Source organism: Salvelinus fontinalis, chromosome 22, assembly GCF_029448725.1.
Source record: "Salvelinus fontinalis isolate EN_2023a chromosome 22, ASM2944872v1, whole genome shotgun sequence".
Classification (NCBI taxonomy): Eukaryota; Metazoa; Chordata; class Actinopteri; order Salmoniformes; family Salmonidae; genus Salvelinus; species Salvelinus fontinalis.
Window position 1 is genome coordinate 7271820 of NC_074686.1, and position 26169 is coordinate 7297988.

A 26169-nucleotide genomic window follows, 5' to 3' on the forward strand; every position below is an offset into this window, starting at 1 on the left:
CACACCCCTATCCTGCACACTCCTCCAGTCTGGTCACACCCACAGAGGGCCACAGACTACAACACCAGGCTGATGTTTACAACACCAGGCTCTCTTCAACAGCTCAGCCCCGCTCCTCAAACGTATTGCATGCAATGCCTGGAACCCCACCATGCTTCACTCCCACAGGCCAGCACCCAAGCCCTCGACAGGTAGGCGCCCAAACTCATTCATAGCAAACCTGCTGCTTTACGGATGGTTTATTACGAAAGGGTTTTTCGCTGAGCCGACCCCCCTGACGAAGTGGGTGCGCCGCAGTCGACCCCCCCCCCCCTTCCATCCTCACCGCGAGTGGCAGCGGCTTTGCACGACAATAACCTTAACCACGACTGGTTAAATAGGATCTTTAACCGTGGTCGTGACTGGTCAGGTGTTCTTAGGTCCATGGGCAGTGTTTATGCTTTATGTCAATTCATATCCGGTGTTCAAAACCTTAATAAAAAATATTAAAAAACGCCATAAATTTAGACTTGAATAGATATACTTGTTCAAATACACAAACCGTCATAGATACACATTACGAAGTTCTAAAAATTCTACTCATTGCCTATTGCATTCTTCTTTTTGCCACTCGCTCTGCCCCAGTTTCTTCCTAATGCCAGCTCTGATTGTCACCTTCCTTCCATTCAAACCGAAACCCCCTGCTGCCAACAGTACTCTTCTGCCTCCTGTTTTACCAGTCAGGGGTAACGGTGATAGCTCAACAGAGATCTTTCCTACTGGAGAACATGGCCAAAGCCTTCCCTACTACGTCAATGAGGAGCAGAAGGGAACATAAACCGATACACCTTGGGCCTCCCTCCACCGTAGGCCAGAATGCTACCAAAGTGTCCAAATCTAAACTCAGCCACTCTTACCCTGATCTCATAACTACACATCCGATTGCTGCCGGTTTGATAATTATCATAATCGTAGATAAGAACAACAACAAGAACAACATCAAATATAACTACTAAGTCTGAACAACAGTTAAGATTAGCCACAAAACAGTTTTATATTAAACTCTTACAAATTCTGCTTTTTGATTCTGATGTATAAATGCATAAAAAGGTAAGAGAGAGTGCCCTCTGTTGCTTGCCTAGCGTCCCGGGTCAGTGCAATGAATTGGCCGGTAGCAAAGGAGACCCCAAAAGTTAAGCGAATGGGTTTTCCGCCTACGAACAATTCAGACGACTAGCGCCTTGCTAAAAAACCGTGCTCCGCCCCAACAATGTCATAACCATTCAGACAAACGGGTTTAAGGGATGAATCCCCTTCCTCACACGGGGCACCAAATAAGGCGGCTTAGCCCAATGCCGTAACCCCGCAAAAGCTCTCAACCATTCAATAGGTCCCAATGCCCAGTCAGTCACATGGGCTAAACCACGGTTGCTACTGCTACACATACACCCACCGGCCTCTGTGAAGCCTGTATTGTTCAATCTGTTCTATAGATGTAAATATTTATATATATATATGTCATGTATGAATATTTAAAAAAAAAAACAGCAACTCTGAGGCATTTTACAGCAGTTCTTGATTTTCCCTTTACAATTCAGTGGCCTGCCATGAAACACACGCACACACGTATATACACAAACACACACGCACACACTCAAGCACTTAATTCTTCGCTAAATGGGAGAAGAGTAATGGGTATGGATACCCAGGTGACCTCGCTTGTAAAAGACTGAAGAAAAGGAGACAGTTAAAACACAATCATAAAAAGAAAAACATATATATATATCATTCTCAAAAGATCCTCTCCACCCATGTTTCCATGCAACCCCCCCCCCCCCCCCCCCCCAACCAAGAACTTGTGACAGATTTTCGCCCAAAGGGGCTTTGAGGTAAAAAGTAGACAGAGTCCTGCTTAGCTGGGAGAGCTAAGAGCTGCCACTGACAATTGGCGTCAGTCCACTCCATTGCTCAGTGTATCTTTTAAAAACAAAAGAGACATTCAAAAATAAACAACCCTTCCCTCCCCCAAAAAAATTCTCAACTTGTGTTTTCTTGTTGTTTTCTCTGTGCATCGGAAACCCCAACGGTCTCCCGGGGCCTGATTGCTGGTAGAGGGCGGCTTCGATCGGGAACGCCGGATGTCGTTTTTCCAAAAAGGAAATACTCCACTGGCACACTTTACTGGCTTCGAACAGCTTTGGTGCACATCAAGACGCAAGAGAAAGATAGAGAGACTGGCAAATAGAGAGAGGAGATAGAGGACAGAACTGCTCACAGGGCTCAGGCAAAATACATAGTGTGCTGAGTGTCATAGTGGATCTGGACTGCCTTGGCCAGGGCCAGGGGGTCCCGACCGTTACTCTGGCCCGACACGTGGCTGCCCTCCGCACTGCAGGACAGGACGAGAGAGACGGGTCAGATACATGACAACGTAAGAACAAAACCACTACTGTTGGGCTCCACCAACTGTAGTCATATTGAACATCATGTACCGTAATGCATTTGCCAAACAAAAATGGTATATTCAGTAAAAGCTAGACACACAATGTTGCAGATATAAATCGAACATATAGGGCTGCTAATACAGTCCATTCGTGTCTGTTTTGACTAAAATAACGTTTCCTGTTTATCTGTGATACCCCTCAGTATTCTGGCCATGTGCCTTGCCCCATTCGTCATTACCTGTCGTGATCTTTGTCCACCAGGTGGTAGCGGGCGCGGAAGGCCACCAGCCGGGCGTAGTAGGCTGGCGCGGGGATGGAGACAGAGCGGGTGCAGCGGACGTAGGTGTGGCACAGCTGGTAGGTGAGCAGCTGGAGCTCGTCGGCCGTGAAGCAGTTGTCGTCCCACAGGACGTGGTAGTGGGAGGGCCGGCTGGTGCCCTGGATCCCAGCATGGCTGCACAGGTAAAAGTCAAACTCTGAGGGGTGGGTGATTGTGCTGTCCACCGTGGTTCCGGCTGGGACGTTGCCACTCTTTCCAACCTGTAGGGGGAGAGAGTTGTGATTACAGAAAGACATGATGGAGTGCTAGTCGAAAAAGGGGCTATTGTTGCAACCCCTCTAACTTCAGCTGTGTCTAAATCATCAATCCATTGAAATGCCAGCTCAGAGATTACGCCAAGGATATGTGGTTGGAGAGTTGCATTTAAAAAGTATTGGAACACTGCCACAGCCCTCGATGCCCTCCCTCATGAAGTACTGTTTGTAGACGTTGCCCCTAACCACAGATACAGGCTCAGAGGTTTCATCCCCTTAATGGCTTACAGTTGGGTAATCTGATCCTATACCCGCGGATAATTTAAACCTCTACATCAGGGGTGTCAAACTCAATTCCTGGAGGGCTGCGTGTCTTCACTCCTCCCATGTACTTGATAGATCATTTAAAAAGTTAAATTGCTTAGGAACTCCCATCAAAAACCACAGACACAGCCCTCCAGGAACGGAGTTTGACACCCCTGCTCTACATGGGTCTCCACTCACCCTCTCGGTCTTGTCTGAGCAGAAAAGGCGGGTGTGGTGACGTTTCTGAACCACGATGTAGGTGATGCCCGGTCGGTAGTCCTCCTCTAAGCTGATACAGGCCTTCCTGATGGCAATCAGCTCTGGCCACGCCACCTACACACAGTCACACACAAAGATGGGGAAGAGATAAAAAAAGTGAGCTTCACATTGCATGGAAAATGCGTTGCTAATGATTCTCTGGTTGAGGCGAAGTCGGTGGTGTTTACACAGGCAGCCCAATTCTGATGTTTTGCCCAATTATTGGGAAAAGATTCAATTGGTCAAAAATATAACAAATCATTGCAAAATAACAACTACTTTGAGGGAAAATGTACTTATTATGACTAATATGTGGTTGTCTCAGCTAGCAATCTTAAGATGAATGCACTAATTGTAAGTCGCTTTGGATAAGAGTCAGATCTTGTAAGATCAGAATTGGGCTGCCTGTGTAAACGCAGCCAGATCCTATATCCAGGGCACTATGACAAATTAAAATATACACTGCTCAAAAAAATAAAGGGAACACTTAAACAACACAATGTAACTCCAAGTCAATCACACTTCTGTGAAATCAAACTGTCCACTAGAGTGAGAGCACCGCCAGCATTCAAAAGTGACCAAAACATCAACCAGGAAGCATAGGAACTGAGAAGTGGTCTGTGGTCACCACCTGCAGAATCACTCCTGTTTTGGGGGGTGTCTTGCTAATTGCCTATAATTTCCACCTTTTGTCTATTCCATTTGCACAACAACATGTGAAATTTATTGTCAATCAGTGTTGCTTCCTAAGTGGACAGTTTGATTTCACAGAAGTGTGATTGACTTGGAGTTACATTGTGTTGTTTAAGTGTTCCCTTTATTTTTTTGAGCAGTGTATATTTTTTAATTGTCTCAAAGTTGTAGTGACAGGCTCCAATTAGAGAGGGAGGCCCGTCTGGATATACTATTGAGTCACTATTGCATCGTCAATGCCGATGTCCAACACTGACAAGGTTTCGCTGTGGTGCAAGTATTTCGTCAGCAAAAATATTACAATATAGCTACAGTATGTCAAGGGGCAGGGCTCCAGACTGCGACCATTTAGTCACATTTCGTGACACTTTGACTTGGCGGTGTGAGTAAAGAAAAATGTATTGGTCGCATCATTACATGGCCACCTCATTCAAAAGTTTCAAAAAACGTCCTATTTGTTTGCTGGCTAAAACCGTGATTTGGTCAAACAGTTTTATTTATTTTACCTTTATTTAACCAGGTAGGCTATTTGAGAACAAGTCCTCATTTACAACTGCGACCTGGCCAAGATAAAGCAAAGCAGTGCGACACAAACAACAACACAGAGTTAGTTACACATGGAGTAACAAAAATAGTCAATAACACAATAGAAAAAGTCTATATACAGTGTGTGCAAATGAGGTAAGATAAGGGAGGTAAGGCAATAAATAGGCCATAGTGGCAAAATAATTACAATTTTGCAATTAAACAACACTGGAGAGATAGCTATGCAGAAGATGGATGTGCAAGTAGAGATACTGGGGTGAAAAGGAGCAAAAAAACAAAATAACAGTATGGGGATGAGGTAGTTAGATGGGCGTTTTACAGATGGGCTATGTACAGGTGCAGTGATCTGTGAGCTGCTCTGACAGCTGGTGCTTAAAGTTAGTGAGGGAGATATGAGTCTCCAGCTTCAGTGAATTTTGCTGGAGCACGTGCTACGGGTGGGTGCTGCTATGGTGACCAGTGAGCTGAGATAAGGCGGGGCTTTACCTAGCAAAGACTTATTAGATGACCTAGAGCCAGTTGGTTAGGCGACGAATATGAAGCGAGGGCCAGCTAACGAGAGCTTACAGGTCTCAGTGGTGGGTAGTATATGGGGCTTTGGTGACAAAACAGATGGCACTGATAGACTGCATCCAATTTGCTGAGTAGAGTGTTGGAGGCTATTTTGTAAATGATGTCGCCGAAGTCGAGGATCGGTAGGATAGTCAGTTTTACGAGGGTATGTTTGGCAGCACGAGTGAAGGAGGCTTTGTTACGAAATAGGAAGCCGATTCTGGATTTAATTTTGGATTGGAGAGGCTTATTGTGAGTCTGGAAGGAGAGTTTACAGTCTAACCAGACACCTAGGTATTTGTAGTTGTCCACATATTCTAAGTCAGAACCGTCCAGAGTAGTGATGCTGGACGGGCAGGCAGCGATCGATTGAAGAGCATGCATTTAGTTTTACTTGCATTTAAGAGCAGTTGGAGGCCACGGAAGGAAGGTTATGGCATTGAAGAAACCAAGGCTGTTGAGTCTGCCGATAAGAATGTGGTGATTGACAGTCGAAAGCCTTGGCCAGGTCGATGAATACAGCTGCACAGTATTGTCAACTATCGATGGCGATTATGATATTGTTTAGGACCTTGAGCATGGCTGAGGTGCACCCATGACCAGCTCGGAAACCAGATTGCGGAAACCAGATTGCATAGCGGAGAAGGCACGGTGGGATTCGAAATGGTCGGTGATCTGTTAACTTGGTCAAACAGTAAAGTGCATTATCCTCACACCTCCTGTAATGAAAGTGTCTTCCCAACCCTTAGGCCTGTTTAGCTGGGGCCTGCTGCTGTGATGAGCGAGTCACTCTCTCCCCGATGCATGCTCCAGGTGAGAAAAAGGTTTCTAGTTGTATAATATTTCAAAATCCAAATTGCGGGAAATACATGGCTTTGTAAGCAACTACCATTCTCAGCTTTCTGTGGATATATTTTGTTATCTCTTCATATTGAGCTCAATAGCAACAACACTGAATAAAAATAAAACAACATGTAAAGTGTTGGTCCCATGTTTCATGAGCTGAAATAAAAGATCACAGAAATGTTCTATACGCAAAAAGCTTATTTTTTTTATAAACACATTTGTTTCCATCCCTTTTAGTGAGCATTTCTTCTTTGCCAAGATAATCCATCAACCTGACTCGTCAAGAAGCAGATAAAACGGAATGATAATTACACAGGTGCACCTTGTGCTGGGGACAATAAAAGGCCACTCTTAAATGTGCAGTTTTGTCACACAACAATGCCACAGATGTCTATAGTTGAGGGAGTGTGCAATTGGTACACTGACTGTAGGAATGTCCACCAGAGCTGTTGCCAAAGAATTTATTGCTCATTTCTCTACCAAAAACCACCTCCAAAGTCGTTTTAGAAAATTTGGCAGTACGTCCAACCGGCATCAACAGCAGACCACGTGTAACCACGCCAGCCCAGTATCTCTACATCCGGCTTATTCACCTGCGGGATCATCGGAGACCAGCCACCCAGACAGCTGATGAAAATAAGTAGTAGTTCTGTCGGCTCCCCAGTGGGTGGCCCTGGCTCCCAAGTGGGTGGGGCCTATGCCCTCCCAGGCCCACCGATGGCTGCGCCCCTGCCCAGTCGTGAAATCTATCGATTAGACCCCAATTTAATTTATTTCAATTGACAGATTTACTTATATGAACCGTAACTATGAACTGCAAACAAACACTCAAACTGGACAGTTTAATCTCCATCTCTTCATTCAAAGACTTAATCATGGACACTCTTACTTTGTGTTGCTACCATGTTGTTGTTTTAGGTCTCGCTTTATGTAGTGTTGTCTCTCGTCGTGATGTGTGTTTTGTCCTATATTTATATTGTATTTATTTATTTTAATCCCAGGCCCCCGCAGGAGGCCTTTTGGTAGGCTGTCATTGTAAATAAGAATTTGTTCTTAACTGACTTGCCTAGTTAAATAAAGGTTAAATAAAATAAACTCAGTAGTTTAAATTGTTGCATGTTGCGTTTATATTTTATTTCAGTATATTTTACAACCAATATATTTCATATGGCTTTAACCCTCTAGAGTCTAAGCCCTGTGTAAGCCAGGGGGGGGACTAAGCTAACATATGGAATTGTTATAACGGTCACAACAAGGATAATTCACCTATTTGATTTTACATTTTAAGACCCCTTAAGGTATATTTACAAAAAAACATCTTTACACAAATGATTTGATGAAACATTGAATTTGGCCTTACTGCTATTAGCCCAAAGAAACTTACTGAATAAAATATTCACTAAATGGAACATTTCGTTCTTCTGGACTGTCTGTCCTTTATCTTGTTAAGACTGATTCTTCGGGACGTCTCATGGTCTGACAAACACCGCTGTTGCTCTGCCAGCTTTCACCGCAGACGCGGAAGGGCGACATTGGTGGATGCGGTAGATTGCGACACGTCCAATGAATTAAAAAAAAATAATGTTCTCTCTAGATTAAACAGACAGATTTGATGGGGAAGCGTGTGAAAAACACGTCGGCCATTTTGAGTGCATAGGGTTACAGGCTACAACTGCAAAGTTTTTTAGGACATTCAATTGACTGTTTAATAGATTAATACATGACTACGAGCAGTGAGTATTAAATGTAGTGTTAGCGATCTAGCTCATGTGTTCTGAGTTCTCACTTCCTTGTGGTGAATTAGACCCCTGTGATATTAGTGCACAAAGATTTAGGCAAATTCATCTCTATTGCACAACAAAATTGAGAAGGCTTATTTCAAAAGAAAAAAAATATAACAATACCCTATTGGTCACAATGCATGACAATCACTGGATTAGGTTGCACATCGAATGATCTTGAATCATGCATTTCTGCTTGGACGTGTTCGATGAAACTACTTACTTCTCGAATAGCCTTCCATCTCAGAAATCTACGACCCAATCTGAAGCACTGTGAATGACTTCAGGTATAATAATTTAAAGTATAATCTATTGTGTGACGCTGCGGGGGGAAATTGGGCTGGTGCCACCAACTGAAAAAGAAAATGTAATCTGGAGCAAGGGGTGTGTCAAGGGGTGTGATGTTTTATCTGCTGCTGAGTAATGTGTTCTTCTGCCAATGTTATGCAGAAAAATATGTTGGTAGGACAAGGCCATGTATGTTCATGCACATGGAAGTCAGTGATTTAGGTGACAAAAAATGGCCCATTATTTTCATAACTAGACAAAATCATTGCTCAAATGCCAAAAATATGACTTCATTATATTTTAGTCAAAATAACAAAAACTAGACTACATAAAATACAAAAGCGGCACGAAAATGAACACTGGCCCCACACCTTCTAAACCCTTTGAGTACTGATAGCATATGCTACCCTTTACACCACTTAAGGTATTGCAAAAGGGCTGCGAATTATAGCCTTATTTCATCAGAAATTTCAACAAAGAATAACTGCTCAAAAGGTTAGCCAGCCACGACTCAATATAAGACGCCATTTTGTAATGTAATTCAATGGTCAATTCAGTACAAGGAGAGAGAACTGAACCTAAAGAACCGAAATGACACACCCTCCCAGTTACCTGTTTCATTTGGCCCTCGGACACGCCGCCTCGGTAGTAGATGATGCGTGTGGGCTTGAAGCGCGTGGACTTGTAGAACTGGATGAGCAGCTCGCGCACCATGTTGGTCAGGTCCTGGATGACCTCCTGGCTGTACAGCTGCTCCTGGGACAGGTCCTGGCGCGACGTCTGCACGCGCACCGTGGCACAGTAGCGGCTGGGGTGGCCGTCCATGCTGCCCACCACCGCCGCGATGGAGGGCTTCTTGCCGTCGCCGGCTGGAGGGTGAGTGACGTCTGCCCCCAGGAAGATGACGGGTTGCTGGAACACAGAGGGTCTGGGGAGAAGCGGTTAAAAAAAAACGTTTTTAAAGGCAGAGATGGCAAATAAAATAAACGTACAGAGTTTATGGCGCGTGTGTGTACGTGTGTTGCTTTGCTCTCAGAGAAGAGGTATAGGTCTTTGACACAATACATTTGATTGACATGTCATGAGGTAATTGTATGTTGTGTGGGTGTATAGTGCCTTCATTGATGACAAAGCAGTGGGTTTTTTTATTCCCAGTTTAACTGCATCTGTGTTGCCTGCAGGCAATTTCGTCAAAGCCATGAAGGCTTGGAAGACCATCGTGAGAACATCTGTGAGGGTCAACAGTGAGGGTCAACCTGAGTTAATGAGTGAGTGTGTGTTGTCACCTCTGATGGGGCACCAGGACGTTGTTGATGCCCCCCAGCTTGGCGTTGATCTTGAGGCAGAGGTTGGAGAGGGTCTGGGGGGACGTCTTCACCACGTTCTTCACCTGGACACACTGAGTGGCCATGCCCAGGAGAGTGTCTCCTACCCGCTTCACCTCCGCTGTGGTACCAGGGACACAGAATAATAATGTAGAGCTAATATTCTCAAATGAAAAGTGAAAAGAATAGTTTGTTTGCCCTTTCAACAAAATAGATTTCCCAAACAAAGATGTATGAAAATGATTCTTACCGTAGACAGGGGTTTTGCCGGGCAGGATGACCACGATGAGCTGCAGTCCCACATAGGACAGCTTGAGGTGTTTGAACATGGGTTCCACACTGTCCGCTCCCTGGGCGTATTTACAGAAACACGGCTGGCCCTGGATGGGCATACCGGCATCCTTCGAGATCTTCCTCAGTTGGTCTGTGAAGCTCCTAGAAAACCCATGAACAAACCTTTAGGGACTATAGTTTAGAGAAAGAAAAGTGCATTCAAACTGTTGAACATTAAGTTAATGTTGTGGTCCAAATCCTAACTTAAGATACATTTTCTCAACTAGTTTGCGTACATTTTTGAGATAAGCCCACAGATCTCAAGTTTGGATTTGGCCCTAAAATGAGTAATGGTCACCACACAGACTAAGGAGGGCTATGGGGATTTTAGGGTGGAGTGGTGCGTCTACCAAGGTTGACGGGCAGATGACTCACTTGAGCAGGTCCTCTCTGCACTGTTTCTGTGGGGCGAAGCAGGCCACGGCCCACACCTTGATCTCTATCCCGGCGTAGAACTGCTTCCCCCGCATGTCCCACACGCCCTGGTTGGGCGTGGCCACTGTCTTATTCTGCGGAGAGAGTCCCTACGCTCTTAGTGAACCCCCCGGTTTAACCAGTCGACACAGCGGATACAACTCCCCAGCCCGCACCACACACACACACGTTGGGGGTAGAATTTGCCACATACCACTGATACAGCGACAGATCATTTTACATGTGTGTCTAAATGGGGGTGATGAGGATTGGGAGGGTAGGAGAATCTGACCCTAGATCTGTGGTCCTAAGGGAACTATCGTATGCTCCTATTACACACTATCCCACAGCAAGTAGCCTACAGGTAAAACCTCCACATGCTAGACAGCACCAGAAGCTTATTAAACAGGGCAGAACATTCATGTAAAGAATAGACATGACCGTCATAGTTACCATTGTACACTACAAGATAAGCCCAGAATTGTCCAATCCACAGGTGAGCAACTACTTTACAATGCAGGCTTCCACCCTTCCAGTTCTAAACATATTTTGCTGATACACACTTCGGTGCCATGTGTTATTCATTTATCACAACTTAAGCAATTAAGGCACGAGGGGGTGTGGTGTATAGCCAATATACCACGGCTAAGGTCTGTTCTTAGGCACGACACATTGCGGAGTGCCTGGACACAGCCCTTAGCCGTGGTATATTGGCCATATACCACAAACCCGAGGTGCCTTATTGCTATTATAAACTGGTTACCAAAGTAATTACAACCGTAAAAATACATGTTGTCATACCCATGGTATACCACGGCTGTCAGCCAATCAGCATTCAGGGCCTGAACCACCCAGTTTATAATAAAAGCACATACAGTACCAGTCAAAAGTTTGGACACTTAGTCATTCAAGGGTTTTGTCATTTTTACTATTTTCTACTTTGTAGAATTATAGTGAAGACATCAAAACTATGAAATTACGCATGGAATCATGTAGTAACGAAAATGTTAAATTAAAATATATTTTGATTTGTAGCCACCCATTGCCTTTGACAGCTTTGCCCTCTTGGCATTCTCTCAACCAGCTTCATGAGGAATGCTTTTCCAACCGTCTTGAAGGAGTTCCCACATATGCTGAGCACTTGTTGTCTGCTTTTCCTTCACTCAGCAGTCCATCTCATCCCAAACCATCACAATCACCTGACCTCAAACCAATTGAGGCCAGGTCATCTGATGCAGCACTCCATCACTCTCCTTCTTGGTCAAATGGCCCTTACATAGCCTGGAGGTGTGTTGGGACATTATCCTGTTGAAAAACAAACAGAGTCCAGATAATCGCAAGCCAGTTGGGATGGTATATCACTGCAGAATGCTGTGGTAGCCATGCTGGTTAAGTGTGCCTTCAACTAAATAAGTCACTGACAATGTCCCCAGCAAAGCACCACCATAGCATCACACCTCCTCCTCCATGCGTCACAGTGGGAACCACATGCAGAGATCACAAAGACATGGCGTTTGGAACCAACAATCTCAATTTAGGACTCAGACCAAAAGGACAAATTTCCACCGGTCTAATGTCCATTGCTCGTGTTTCTTGGCCCAAGCAAGTCTCTTCTTCTTACTGGTGTCCTTTAGTAGTGGTTTCTTTGCAGCAATTTCACCATGAAGGCCTGATTCATGCAGTCTCCTCTTAACAGTTGATGTTGAGATGTGTCTGTTACTTGAACTCAGTGAAGCATTTATTTGGGCTGGTAATTATAATGAACATATCCTCTGCAGCAGAGGTAACTCTGGGTCTTCCTTTCCTGTGGCGGTCCTCATGAGAGCCAGTTTCATCATAGCGCTAGATGGTTTTTGCGACTGCACTTTCAAAGTTCTTGAAATGTTCCGTATTGACGGACCTTCATGTCTCAAAGTGATGGACTGTTTTTCCTCTTTGCTCATTTGAGCTGTTCCTGCCATAATATAGACTTGGTCTTTTACCAAATAGGGCCATCTTCTGTATACCACCCCTACCTTGTCACAACACAACTGATTGGCTCAACCGCATTAAAGGAAAGAATTTCCACAAATTAACAAGGCACACCTGTTAATTGAAATGCATTCCAGATGACTACCTCATGAAGCTGGTTGAGAGAATGCCAAGAATGTGAAAAGCTGTCAAAGGCAGAGGGTGGCTACTTTGAAGAAACAAATATAAAATATCTTTTGATTTGTTTAAAACATGATTCCATGTGTTATTTAAGAGTTTTGATGTCTTCGCTGTTATTTTACAACGTAGAAAATAGTACAAATAAAAGAAAAAACTTGGAATGAGTAGGTTTCCAAAACTTGACTGTTACTGTATATCAGGATCTGTATCCACAAAGCGTCTCAGAGTAAGAGTGCCACTGCTGATCTAGGACCAGTTTTTCTTTTCAGTTCATAATGAATAATAAGATTGTATGGACAGATCCTAGATCAGCACTCCCAAACCCGAGATGCTTTGTGGATACAGGTCCAGATATTATCAGATCATTCTAGCTATGAATAGAGGTACCTCCAGTGTTCAGGGCCCATAGCGTCTACTTACATTTTGCATTGTGTCGAGTTAGCTACCCTCTCTTGTAACAATTGGGCAACCATATTGTATTCTCCAGCAAGCTATACATGTACTAATGTGCAATTCAAGAAAGAAAAAGCCCTGAAAACTGGGGTGCTGATCCAGCATGGAGTCACATATACATTAGATTGTGATTACACTGAATACTAATACAGCCGTGCATATCACATCAAAATAACAGCAAGTTATCAGTGAACGATTAAGTGATGATTAGCAAAGCGCTCCACTGTGATTACAGCAACATATTATAAACGGCAGCATGATAACAGTGACAAACACAAGGACAGTCGCTTTTCCCATCACAAACCTATTACAGCTACAACAATGTGAACGTGACAGTTAAGAAAAGGTCTGAAAGATGTGCCAGTCATACAAATGAATAACTAAATGCGACGAGAAAAGCAATCAGTCCACTTTTCAGAGGATGATAAAACTCCATTACCCAGCGGGCAGCAGTCCAAACCACTCCAGAAGAGACTGTAAATGGGCCCAATAAAAGGCGTATATAACCCAACAACACTGTGCCAACACTGTTAGTACATCTCTATTAAAGCTATTTCTGTGACCGACTGTTTTTCTAACGTGCACTTGCAAGCCAAGATCAGACCAATTATCCATATGCAACACGTGGTTTGACAGTCCACATTGGACCTATAACAATGTCTGTGGAAGAGGTCTACCCATACCAAACCTAAATACATTATACAAGACTGTGCGGAACTTATGTAGAGACCGTGTATATAGCCTACATAAACCCAGCAACAACAAAAAAAAGACATCCTCTCACAGTCAACTGCGTTTATTTTCAGCAAACTTAACATGAGTAAATATTTCTATGAACATAACAGGATTCAACAACTGAGACATAAACTGAACAAGTTCCACAGACATGACTAAATTAAATGGAATAATGTGTCCCTGAACAAAGGGGGGGGGGATCAAAATCAAAAGTAACAGTCGGTATCTGGTGTGGCCATCAGCTGCATTAAGTACTGCAGCATCTCCTCCTCATGGACTGCACCAGATTTGCCAGTTCTTGCTGTGAGATGTTACCCCACTCTTCCACCAAAGCACCTGCAAGTTCCCAGACATTTCTGGGGGGAGAATGGCCCTAGCCCTCACCCTCCGATCCAACAGGTCCCAGACGTGCTCAATGGGATTGAGATCCGGGCTCTTCGCTGGCCATGACAGAACACTGACATTCCTGTTTTGCAGGAAATCACACACAGAACAAGCAGTATGGCTGGTGGCATTGTCATGCCAGGATGAGCCTGCTGGATCTGGTACCACGAGGGAGGTCTTCCCTGCAACGCACAGCATTGAGATTGCCTGCAATGACAACAAGCTCAGTCCAATGATGCTGTGACACAGCCCCCAGACCATGACGGACACGCCACCTCCAAATCGATCCCACTCCAGAGTACCGGCCGCGGTGTAACACTCATTCCTTCGACGATAAACGTGAATCCGACCACCACCCCTGTTGAGACAAAACCCTGGTCCAGGGGCGGTGGGTTTGTGCCCATAGGTGACATTGTTGCCAGTGATGTCTGGTGAGGACCTGCCTTACTACAGGCCTCAAGCCCTCAGTCCAGCCTCTCTCAGCCTATTGCAGACAGTCTGAGCACTGATGGAGGGATTGTGCGTTCCTGGTGTAACTCGGGCAGTTGTTGTTGCCATCCTGTACCTGTCCCGCAGGTGTGATGTTCAGATGTACCGATCCTGTGCAGGTGTTGTTACACGTGGTCTGCCACTGCGAGGACGATCAGCTGTCCGTCCTGTCTCCCTGTAATGCCGTCTTAGGCGTCTCATAGTAAGGACATTGCAATGTATTGCCCTGACCACATCTGCAGTCCTCATGCCTCCTTGCAGCATGCCTAAGGGACGTTCACGCAGATGAGCAGGGACCCTTGGGCATCTTTCTTTTGGTGTTTTTCAGAGTCAGTAGAAAGGCCTCTTTAGTGTACTAAGTTTTCATAACTGTGACCTTAATTGCCTACCGTCTGTAAGCTGTTAGCGTCTTAACGACCGTTCCACAGGTGCATGTTCATTAATTGTTTATGGTTCATTGAACACGCATGGGAAACAGTGTAAAACCTTTTACAATGAAAAAGTTATTTGGATTTTTATTAATTATCTTTGAAAGACAAGGTCCTGAAAAAAGGGATTTTTTTTGGTTGCAATAATAAAACTGCCCTTCCGGTATGAAGGTTCCCTTACAATTATTATTATTTATTTTTTTGAAAATTCAATTGGTTGAAATCTATTTCTCAGTTATCACTTGGCTCGTATAAATTCTGTAGTTGCCCCTTTAGGATGTTTAAGGTCAACATCCCCATAGTGTTCACATGTCTCATGTAAATGTTGTAGGTACATAAAAATATTAAATAAACAATATCCAGTCTTTGCTCTTTTCTTCATTAGCATGATGATTTTAAAATGTATTGGATTTGTCTAATCTGTTAAGACATTGAATACATGTTGTTTAGTATATTTAGGATGTTTAGTTCTCTGTGTCAAGTTCATTTAAAGTTTGGCCTATGTGATTGAAATGTTGCATCTACATAAACAATGTTAACACACACTAACCAAAAACCTGATCTAATTTACATATTCAGACAGTGTTTGCAGCAAACGGTAGAATGTTCGCCACAAATTTACCAGAATTATTTGCCAGAAGTTTACACGTCGCCACAACAGTTTGCCACAAAACTAATTTGCATGTGAAAATAGGGTATTGGAGCACATTTGAGGCAAATTTTCCAAACATTTGCAACAACTGTTAACTAGAAAACTGTTTTTTTGTTAAGGGTTATTTTTTATATTTAATTCAAATGTGCTGTGTGGCATGAAGTCTCATCCTCCTCCCCTTGGTTAATCCACTCATCCTTTTCTTTCACACACACGAACACCAATAGCTCGTCCCTCCCGTGATTGGCCCAGCCCAGTGCCTTAGTACTCACCCTGCCACAGTCCCGCCCAGTGTCGGTACTAACCCGGCCCCCATACTGCAGCATGGGCGCTGGGAGGACTCGGCCCGTCACCTCGGTCATGTCGTTGTGCACCACGATTCCGAACTCCTTCAGGTAAGGGTCAGGACCACCCACCATGCTGTTGCTTTTGACCTGGGGGGGGACGAAGAGAGAGAGGTTGGTGTGAAAAGGAGGAAAAGGGGTTAGGCAAGCAGAGAACACATGGATTTCCTGCTAGTGTCTACAGCATTTGCGACCCGTTCCAGGAAGCTAGCCGTATGTCGCACGTCACTACTTCACATTTGAACGGAAAAAAAGGTTTTAAAACATTTTTCGGACAAGAGTGCCTTCTGGACAATATGAACTTTCATGTGCCTTAATAAAAAACTTGTACCATCTGTAAATTTGAACAAACCATTTAAAAAATGACAAGTCTAGTTTGTTTAGCCCTGGAAAAAGCCAAGAACCTTCCCACTAGCCATGATTGGCTGATAGAATGGATGGGCCGAGAGATTCGTTCGGATTGGTCTGCCATGTAGCACGCGTCGGTCGATAACATGAGCTGCTCATCATGTGTAGATAATCCTTTCTACCGCGGCATTTAAGATAAAATGAACTGCAAAAAAAGTGTTGCTACTGCTCTTAACATTGCTGCCCTGAATTTAACAGGTGCTAATCAACAAAGATGTGTTTTGTGCCTGGAAGTGCTTAGTAATGAGACTCAAAACAACACGTCCTGACCAAACATCCACAGCATGACGGTAAAGTTCTTTCAGAACAGTGCACAATGCTCCAGGAAAAACAGTGCTTCGACAGTGGGAAAAAAATGATAAGCAGTATTAAGGGAGTACTATCACTAAGTAGTAGTAGATGTGAGTTTCTCTTTCAAACAATCCCCTTGTATACAGCTAATAGCTAGCTAACATTAGCACATGACCTCAGGGTTGCACTGTCAAAGATTTAGCCCAGAATAGACATACTTGTTGAAAAGTTCAACCAGGCATAAAGGCAATTAAATGTCGGGATATTTATGTGTAGCTGCATGTTGTTTTCATAAGCCTGGGTCCCAGGAAAAACACAGAATTTCGCATTTGGGTCTCAGGCTGAACAAGTTTAAGAACCCCTGGTCTAAACAAAAAGACGCCACTACGCAAGTAACCATTTCACTGTACCTTTTACACCTTTATCATGTCCATGTGACAAATCAATTTCGACTTTATTTGATATAGTGTGCGTTTAACAGAGACGGTAATGTTAACATGCCCTGCACCAAAGACCGATTAGGATGTAGGCCAAGGACTAGATAGTGTATTTTTTACTACTAATTTCACCACGTTTACTCTTTATCTTTAGTTATTTACTACACTACCTTACTCTGTTTAGCACATGGCCTAACACGTGAGTCCTGAAAGAGATGGGCGGGGCTAAGGCTTAAGAGGGTGTAAACGATGCTGAATGGGTGTAGACAAAGAAGAGCTCCCCAGTAGGTTTACCAAAACATTCACAGGCCATTTTCTCAAAAGTGGGGTTACAAGTTTATCAACTGCAGTGTATGATATACCATTTTCTAGCTCAAGAGTCTACTTTTATCCAATGTAAAAATGTAATAAAAAGTTGTTACAAAAGGACCGAATCAAGATGGTGGGTCACATTTTTAGTCGTAAATCAATCATTTAGAGTTCTACCTCAAATCGACAATCACCAATACCAGTAATGGATCAATCAATTCATAAAGCCCTTTTTACACAAACAGTTACTTTACAGTAACCCTGCATCGAAATTTTGGGGGGAAATTGAATATTCAGAGTAGAGAAACCATATGACGCCAGTCAAGAGATATGTGTACTGAGGTTGGCGTTTCAAGAATGGGAACCATTTCTGGACCACCACACATCTTTAGAAAAACAGTAACACTGACATGGCAAACACTCAAGACCCAACAGTGCATTTTCCTTGCAAAAACCTCACGGCTGCCTCAGCCTACGGCTCTGCACTTCCTGTGTCACTGAGGGAGGAGCAATGACTCACCAGTCGGCTGATCTCTTCCTGCCTGTCGGGTGCAGAACGTGCTGTAGCTTTGATCATGGTGGAAGTCTGGTTGTCTGTCAGCTTCTTGATGCAGCGCTGCCCGGCCACAATGTTACAAACCTGTATGCGGACAGAGAATAGTTAGTTACTGAATAACGTTGTACTCAAGTAATGGAGAAACATGAAAAGTTTCTTATGGGACAGGTACTCGTTTCTGTCCATTTGGTGCCTAATGAACTGCAGTAAACTGGAAACTAAAGTCTGACCATGCCTACGTCCCAAACTTTCTTTTTTTTCAACAATGCATAGGTGCACCGAGTGCATCAGTGATGCCTTCAGGCAATTTCGTCAAAGCCACGAACGCTTGGAAGACCACCGTGAGAGAAACTTGCAGCGATATCTTGAGTGCACTCTATACATACAGTAGGAGTTAATTTGAGGTGTGTGTGTGTGTGTGTCTTTTAGAGCCACCCTCTCACCTCCAGGGGTAGGTAGGTGTGCTTCTGTTCCTGCCCCACTTGTAGGCAGGGCAGGTGGGGGTATTTGAGCTGTAGGCTGTACTTCTGCTTGAAGTACTGAGCCACTGTACACTCCATGGCCTGGCCATTCTCCAGCTGTAAGGGGAACCTGAGCAACAAAACATAATACATACTAATACATTGTATTAATAAACCAAAAGAGAAAAACAAAAGGAAAGAGCAATGCATCTCGCCTTGGGTTTTGCGTCAAGAGAAACGTCACGTAGGAGGGCTAAGGCCGCAGGGACACGTGAAAGACGCTAACTGGAATGTGTAGCGACTAGTGCAGCACTTACGTTTGGTGGCTGGCGGGGCGGCGAGTGACATTGCACACGCGGTACTTCCTCTTCATCTGACCACAGTGGGTGACCTCGACTTTCAGACCTGAGAGCGAAAAACATACGCATAGAAACACCCAGAAGAGCACATCAAAATACGGCCACAGACGAAGACGGGGGAGATATAACGAGGAGTTTGAAAAGACATTTAAGCATCATTGAAAATCTAGACAGTTGGCGAGTCACTCCATCTGACTGTCAAAATGGCCTAACTCGAACTTACTATTGCTGTGCATAACTCAAACCCATTCACAGCAATGCATGATTTACACAAAAGTTAAAGTTAGTCAAGCACGCATATCTCACGTTAGGATTCAGCCCATAGTGTAGATTATGGGTGTACATCACAGATGGTTATCAAATCCATCTCAATTCATATCCATTGAAATTCCAAGTCAAGAGATAAGAGTTATAAAAGGGTCATTTATTTTTAGTAAAGATTCTTCACAATTCTTAAGCTTCCTGAATTGGAATGGACTTGACACGCGACCCTGAGGTACACTACAATTGTCTGGGTGGGTGGATGCTGTCTAATAAGGTGTGGTGCACCTCCGAAATGTCACCCGATTCCCTATGTAGTGCACTACTTTTGACCAGGGCATATAAGTAGTGCATTATATAGTGAATAGACTGCTTGGTTGTTTAGCAACAAAACCGATGCGTGCGCAACTATGGGGCAAAACAGACGAGGTTGGCTTAGACTGTTGACAACATTAAATCTAGTTTACGTCTCCCAATATTTATTGAAAACAAACTTACATTTGCACAATGAGCACTTGTCTCAAATACATCGTTACAGCTGTTGAATAGCTAGCGAATTTTTGCCATATTTGCATAGACGTGACATCAGTCAAAACAAGACATTGTATCAAGAAAAATATTTTAAAAACTAGCTGAAACGAGACACCTACGATACCCCACATGGCAGCTTCTTGTCATTGTAGCTAGCTATCTGGCCATCCAGAATCACAACAACACAGAGCCTTCTGCCCCATTGAAGCGTGCGCACAGTTTGTGACGTTGTCAGCTAACACGTCTATAGGGTGCCATTTCAGATGCAGACTTGGTGTGTAGAAACATGGTAAAAACATTGGTCTGACCTGCAGGTCCCCACCCACCTCGGATCTCCTTGGTGAACTTGACGCGTTGGGAGTCGGTGAGTGGCTTGGTCTGCTCGTTGATGTTCTGGATGTCGAGCACCTCGCACATGAACTCGATCACGGGCTGGGCACGGTAGAAAGCAGTGGCGGAGACTGTTGGGGTCAAAGAAAATGTGGGGTTCATGACCAAAGAAACCCTAAATCTATGTTATATTACCCCAACACAAATGTAAAAGCACACACAGCCTGGGATTTTTTTTTTTTTTTTTATCTACACAAAAGTTACAGTAAGAAATTGACTACTGCGCTTACCATCGATGTTGAGCATCATGTTCCACATGGCAGGCCGGACCGACTGATGGAAGCCGAACCACACCTCCCTGCCTCCGCCCAGGGGGTGGTAGTAACCCTCCGGAGGGGAGAAGAAGGAGCGCCCCACTGGAGTGTACCTGGAAACAGCCACATGGACAGTCCGTGTAAATGCCAGACAAGATCATTCTGTGAGAGATCACTCTCTATGACACAACGTAAGCTCCCTCGGGGAAGAAAAAAAACATCTCCAAAAAAGGTCTCACTTTTGTTCTGATGGAATAACTCAATAGGCAGAGTTACTTGTTTGGTCGTTTTGTATGGGAACAGGCCATAGAGTTATTCACTGTCTATATAGGCAAGGCTCATTTGGTATAGGATACCAAGCAGTAACAATGCCATGAACAACAACTGATATTATGATAAAGAGATGTTATGGGGCCATGTTATAAAAAGCCATGTACCTAATGCCTAGGGCTATGGCGGTCATGACATTTTGTCAACCGGTTGTTGTCATGCAAAAGACTGTCGATCTCACGGTAACTGCCCGTTAATTAACAGACACGTTTGACATCTCCAAGCATACAAGCCGCTGATGCGCGCCTTCGGAACATCTACAATTACAATACACAAATCACAATCCATAATTTACAATGAACAAAAATATAAATGCAGCAAGAAACAATTTAAGATTTTACTGCGTTAGAGTTCATATAACGAAATCAGTCAATTGAAATACATTCATTAGGCCCTAATCTATGGATTTCACATGACTGGGAATACAGATATGAATCTGTCGGCATGGATCAGAAAAGCATTCCATATCTGATGTGACCACCATTTGCCTCATGCAGTGTGACATCTCCTTCGCATAGAGTTGATCAGGCTGTTGATTGTGCCCTGTGACATGGTTGTCCCACCCCTCTTCAATGGCCGTGTGAAGTTGCTAGATATCGGCGGGAACGTGAACACGCTGTTGAGCACGTCGATCCAGAGCATCCCAAACATGCTCAATGGGTGACATGTCTGGTGAGTATGCAGACCATGGAAGAACGGGGACATTCTCAGCTTCCAGGAATTTGTACAGATCCTTGCGACATGGGGCCGTGCATTATCACGCTGAAACATGAGGTGATGGTGACGGATGATTGGCACGACAATAGGCCTCAGGATCTCGTCACGGTATCTCTGTGCATTCAAATTGCCATCGATAAAAGGCAATTGTTCATTGTCCATAGTTTATGCCTGCCCATAACATAACCCCACCACCTCCATGGGGCACTATGTTCACAATGTTGACATGAGCAAACTGCTCACCCACACAACGCCACCTGCCCGGTACAGTTGAAACCGGGATTCATCCGTGAAGAGCACACTTCTCCAGCGTGCCAGTGGCCACTGAAGGGGAGCATTTTCCCACTGAAGACGGTTACAAGGCTGAACTACAGTCAAGACCCTGGTGAGGACTACAAGCTTGCAGATGAGCTTCCCTGAGACGGTTTCTGACAATTTGTGCAGATATTCTTCAGTTGTGCAAACCCACAGTTTCATCAGCCGTCTGGGTAGCTGGTCTCAGACGATGCAGCAGGTGAAGAAGCCGGATGTAGAGGTCCTGGACTGGCGTGGTTACAAGTGGTCTGCTGTTGTGAGGCCGGTTGATGAACTACCAAATTCTCTAAAACGACATTGGAGACTGCTTATGAGAGAGAAATGAACACTAAATTGTCTGGCAACAGTACTGGTGGACATTCCTACAGTCAGTATGCCAATTGCACAATCCCTCAAAACTTGAGACACCTGTGGCATTGTGTAGTGTGGCATAACTTGACATTTTAAAGGGGCCTTTTATTTCCCCCAGCACAAGGTGCACCTGTGTAATGATCCTGCTGTTTAATCAGCTTCTTGATATGCCACACCTGTCAGTTGGACTGATTATCTTGGCAAAGGAGAAATGCTCACAAACAGGGATGTAAACAAATGTGCACAACATTTTAGAGAAATAAGCTTTGTGTGTGACTGGAACATTTCTGGGATCTTATTTCAGCTCATGAAACATTGGACAAAACACATCACGTTGCGTTTATATTTTTGTTCTGTATATTTTAGGCAGGTCAAAAGAAACATGATTTGAAGAAAATATGTTTTCAGATGAACAGAATGAGTTGCTATCTGGCTATGCGCCATGCCTTGGGCTGTAGGCTTGTTCATTTAGCAGACAAGATATGTCTTGTGCCATTATCTTCTGATTTTATAAGAATATAACTGAACTGAATAAAATAGGAAGGACGCTTTTCACCATTCCGGCGCGAGTGTGCATATCAAGTGGCTATGTTGAGCATAAAAGTGATCATTTGAAACAGGTCCTACACACTAGATTTAGAGTTATTTGGCAACTTTAATTGTGAATGATACAAACCTTGGAATGACTTAGAAATCAGAAGATATGGGCAGCATGCTGCAATGATAGGCTATTGATGACTTGAGAAAGTACCAAAAAAGCTTGCCCATCGCATCACCGGGGGCAAACGACCTGCCCTCCAGGACACCTACGGCACCCGATGTCACAGGAAGGTCAAAAAGATCATCAAGGACAACAACCACACGAGCCACTGCCTGTTCACCCCACTATCATCCAGAAAGCAAGGTCAGTAAAGGTGCATCAAAGCTGGGGCCGAGAGACTGAAAAACAGCTTCTATCTCAAGGCCATCAGACTTTTAAATAGCCATCACTATCACATAAGAGGCTGCTGCCCAATATACAGACTAAAAATCACTGGCCACTTTAATAAATGGAACACTAGCCACTAATGTTTACATATTTTGCTTTACTCATCTCACATGTATAATTTGTTTTCTATTGTACTGTATTTTAGTCTATGCCGCTCCGACATCGCTCGTCCAAATATTTATATATTCCTAATTCCATTCCGTTTGTGTGTGTTGTGAAATTGTTAGATATGGCTTGTTAGATATTACTGCACTGTTGGAGCTAGAAACACACGCATTTCGAAACACCGGCTAAACACGTGTATGTGACCAATAAAATGTGATTTCATGTCATCCGTATGCACTCGAATGGAGGCCACTTTCCCACCCGTTTGTTTTTCACATGTGGGGTAGGCTACTCCGGTTATTTCACTCTCTCACTGCAAGGTGATATTCCACCCAAACTCTGTATGCCACAGGCTCTCCAATCCTATTCCTGCAGCTACCCAGTGCATACGTTGGGAAACCAAGTGAAATCGGTTGCGGAAAATGAATAGTAACATGTTTCCAGAACGAAACAGGTTTCATTAAAACGGTTGACAGCCCCTCTCTACGCACGCTTAAGAAACCAATGAAGGAGAGAGGGGAGTAGATTGAAATGCACACTGGTGAGATATTCTGTTGCTAAAGGGAATGTGTCAGTCAATGAATTATGCAAATATAAAAAATGCCTTAGTAGGCTATTCAAAATCAAATACAAAGTCACTAATTGAAGGCTAACTCTGAAGTTACTTAATTTTGGCGTACAGGCTAGACCAATTATGTACCCAAGACATTTTTGTATGTTTTCCTGCCCTGCGTAATATGCGGGACGCTGTGTGTTGTATAAATAGCACAATCATTTTAATTGGTCTCTCTCACACACACACACAAACTCAGCAAAAAAATAAACGTCCCATTTTCAGGACCTGGTCTTTCAAAGATATTTGGATTTTTACGAGTTAACTTCACAGACCTTCATTGTAAAGGGTTTAAACACTGGTTTCCCATGCTTGTTCAATGAACCATAAACAATGAATGAACATGCACCTGTGGAACGGTCGTTAAGACACTAACAGCTTACAGACGATAGGCAATTAAGGTCACAGTTATGAAAACTTAGGACACCAAAGTGGCCTTTCTACTGACTCTGGAAAAACACCAAAAGAAAGATGCCCAGGGTCCCTGCTCATCTGCGTGAACGTGCTTTTGGCATGCTGGAAGGAAGGCATGAGGACTGCAGATGTGGCCAGGGAAATAAATTGCAATGCCCGTACAGTGAGACGCCGCTACAGAGAGACAGGACGGACAGCTGATCTAATACTAATCCAATACTAATGTACCTATTAGAACATCCAATAGTCAAAGGTATATGAAATACAAATGGTATAGAGAGACTCGTGTTAAAAAGGAACCACCAGCGTTCATATGTTCTGAGCAAGGAACTTAAACGTTAGCTTTTTTACATGGAACATATTGCACTTTTACTTTCTTCTCCAACACTTTGTTTTTGCATTATTTAAACCAAATTGAACACGTTTCATTTTATATTTGATACTAAATAAAATAAAAGTGTTCATTCATTATTGTTGTAATTGTCATTATTACAAGAAAAAAATATTATAATAAATGAATAAATAAATAACAGGCAGATTAATCGGTATCAGCTATCATCCAATAATCAGGTATCATCCAATAATCAGTATCGGCCAATATACTGATTATATCATTATTACTGATTATATCAATATACTGATTATATACTGATTCAGGTATCATCCAATAATCAGGTATCATCCAATAATCAGTATCGGCGTTGAAAAATCATAAATCGGTCGACCTCTAGTTGTAAGGCAGGTCCTCAACAGACATCACCGGCAACAACATTGCCTATGGGCACAAACCCACCGTCGCTGGACCAGACAGGACTGGCAAAATGTGCTCTTCACTGACGAGACGCGGTTTTGTCTCACCAGGGATGATAGTCAGATTCACGTTTATCGTCAAAGGAATGAGCGTTACACCGAGGCCTGTACTCTGGAGCGGGATCGATGTGGAGGGTCCGTCATGGTCTGGGGCGGTGTGTCACAGCATCATCGGACTGAGCTTGTCATTGCAGGCAATCTCAACGCTGTGAGTTACAGGGAAGACATCCTCTTCCCTCATGTGGTACCCTTCCTGCAGGCTCATCCTGACATGACCCTCCAGCATGACAATGCCACCACGCACAGAACGAGTAGTATGACTGATTTCCTGCAAGACAGGAATGTCAGTGTTCTGCCATGGCCAGCGAAGAGCCCGGATCTCAATCCCATTGAGCACATCTGGGACCTGTTGGATCGGAGGGTGAGGGCTAGAACCATTCCCCCCAGAAATGTCTGGGAACTTGCAGGTGCCTTGGTGGAAGAGTGGGGTAACATCTCACAGCAAGAACTGGCAGATTTGGTGCAGTCCATGAGGAGGAGATGCACTGCAGTACTTAATGCAGCTAGCTGGTGGCCACACCAGATACTGACTGTTACTTTTGATTGTTCAGGGACACATTATTCCATTTCTGTTAGTCACATGTCTGTGGAACTTGTTCAGATTATGTCTCAGTTGTTGTATCTTATGTTCATACAAATATTTACACATGTTAAGTTTGCTGAAAATAAACAGTTGACAGTGAGAGGACGTTTCTTTTAATGCTGAGTATATACACTGCTCAAAAAAATAAAGGGAACACTTAAACAACACAATGTAACTCCAAGTCAATCACACTTCTGTGAAATCAAACTGTCCACTTAGGAAGCAACACTGATTGACAATAAATTTCACATGCTGTTGTGCAAATGGAATAGACAAAAGGTGGAAATTAAAGGCAATTAGCAAGACACCCCCAATAAAGGAGTGGTTCTGCAGGTGGTGACCACAGACCATTTCTCAGTTCATATGCTTCCTGGCTGATGTTTTGGTCACTTTTGAATGCTGGCGGTGCTTTCACTCTAGTGGTAGCATGAGACGGAGTCTACAACCCACACAAGTGGCTCAGGTAGTGCAGCTCATCCAGGATGGCACATCAATGCGAGCTGTGGCAAGAAGGTTTGCTGTGTCTGTCAGCGTAGTGTCCAGAGCATGGAGGCGCTACCAGGAGACAGGCCAGTACATCAGGAGATGTGGAGGAGGCCGTAGGAGGGCAACAACCCAGCAGCAGAACCGCTACCTCCGCCTTTGTGCAAGGAGGAGCACTGCCAGAGCCCTGCAAAATGACCTCCAGCAG

At 43.9% G+C, this 26169-nt stretch overlaps 1 protein-coding gene and 1 non-coding gene across 7 annotated transcripts in view; both read right to left on the bottom strand.

Annotated features, from left to right (window-relative positions):
- Nucleotides 1-1816: 1816 nt before the first annotated feature.
- Nucleotides 1817-26169, bottom strand: part of LOC129819647 (protein argonaute-4) — a 34599-nt gene continuing 10246 nt past the window's right edge. For 2 of the 6 annotated variants that reach the window (XM_055876081.1, XM_055876080.1), the window contains 13 exons: nt 20169-20305; nt 19875-20009; nt 18715-18802; nt 18380-18527; nt 17901-18020; nt 15864-16025; nt 10261-10409; nt 9803-9987; nt 9514-9673; nt 8840-9155; nt 3462-3596; nt 2662-2963; nt 1817-2368 (listed from right to left, as the gene is read on the bottom strand). In XM_055876081.1, the coding sequence (XP_055732056.1) occupies nt 2260-2368; nt 2662-2963; nt 3462-3596; nt 8840-9155; nt 9514-9673; nt 9803-9987; nt 10261-10409; nt 15864-16025; nt 17901-18020; nt 18380-18527; nt 18715-18802; nt 19875-20009; nt 20169-20305 (2146 nt within the window). In that variant the 3' untranslated portion in view covers nt 1817-2259. Of the gene's footprint in view, nt 2369-2661; nt 2964-3461; nt 3597-8839; nt 9156-9513; nt 9674-9802; nt 9988-10260; nt 10410-15863; nt 16026-17900; nt 18021-18379; nt 18528-18714; nt 18803-19856; nt 20010-20168; nt 20306-26169 lie in introns of all 6 variants that reach the window. The other 4 variants (XM_055876079.1, XM_055876077.1, XM_055876082.1 and 1 more) reach the window with 3 other exon arrangements.
- On the bottom strand, nt 18215-18293 carry LOC129820408 (small nucleolar RNA SNORD35). The gene has a single exon (XR_008754208.1). It is a non-coding gene; the product is annotated as a small nucleolar RNA SNORD35 (small nucleolar RNA).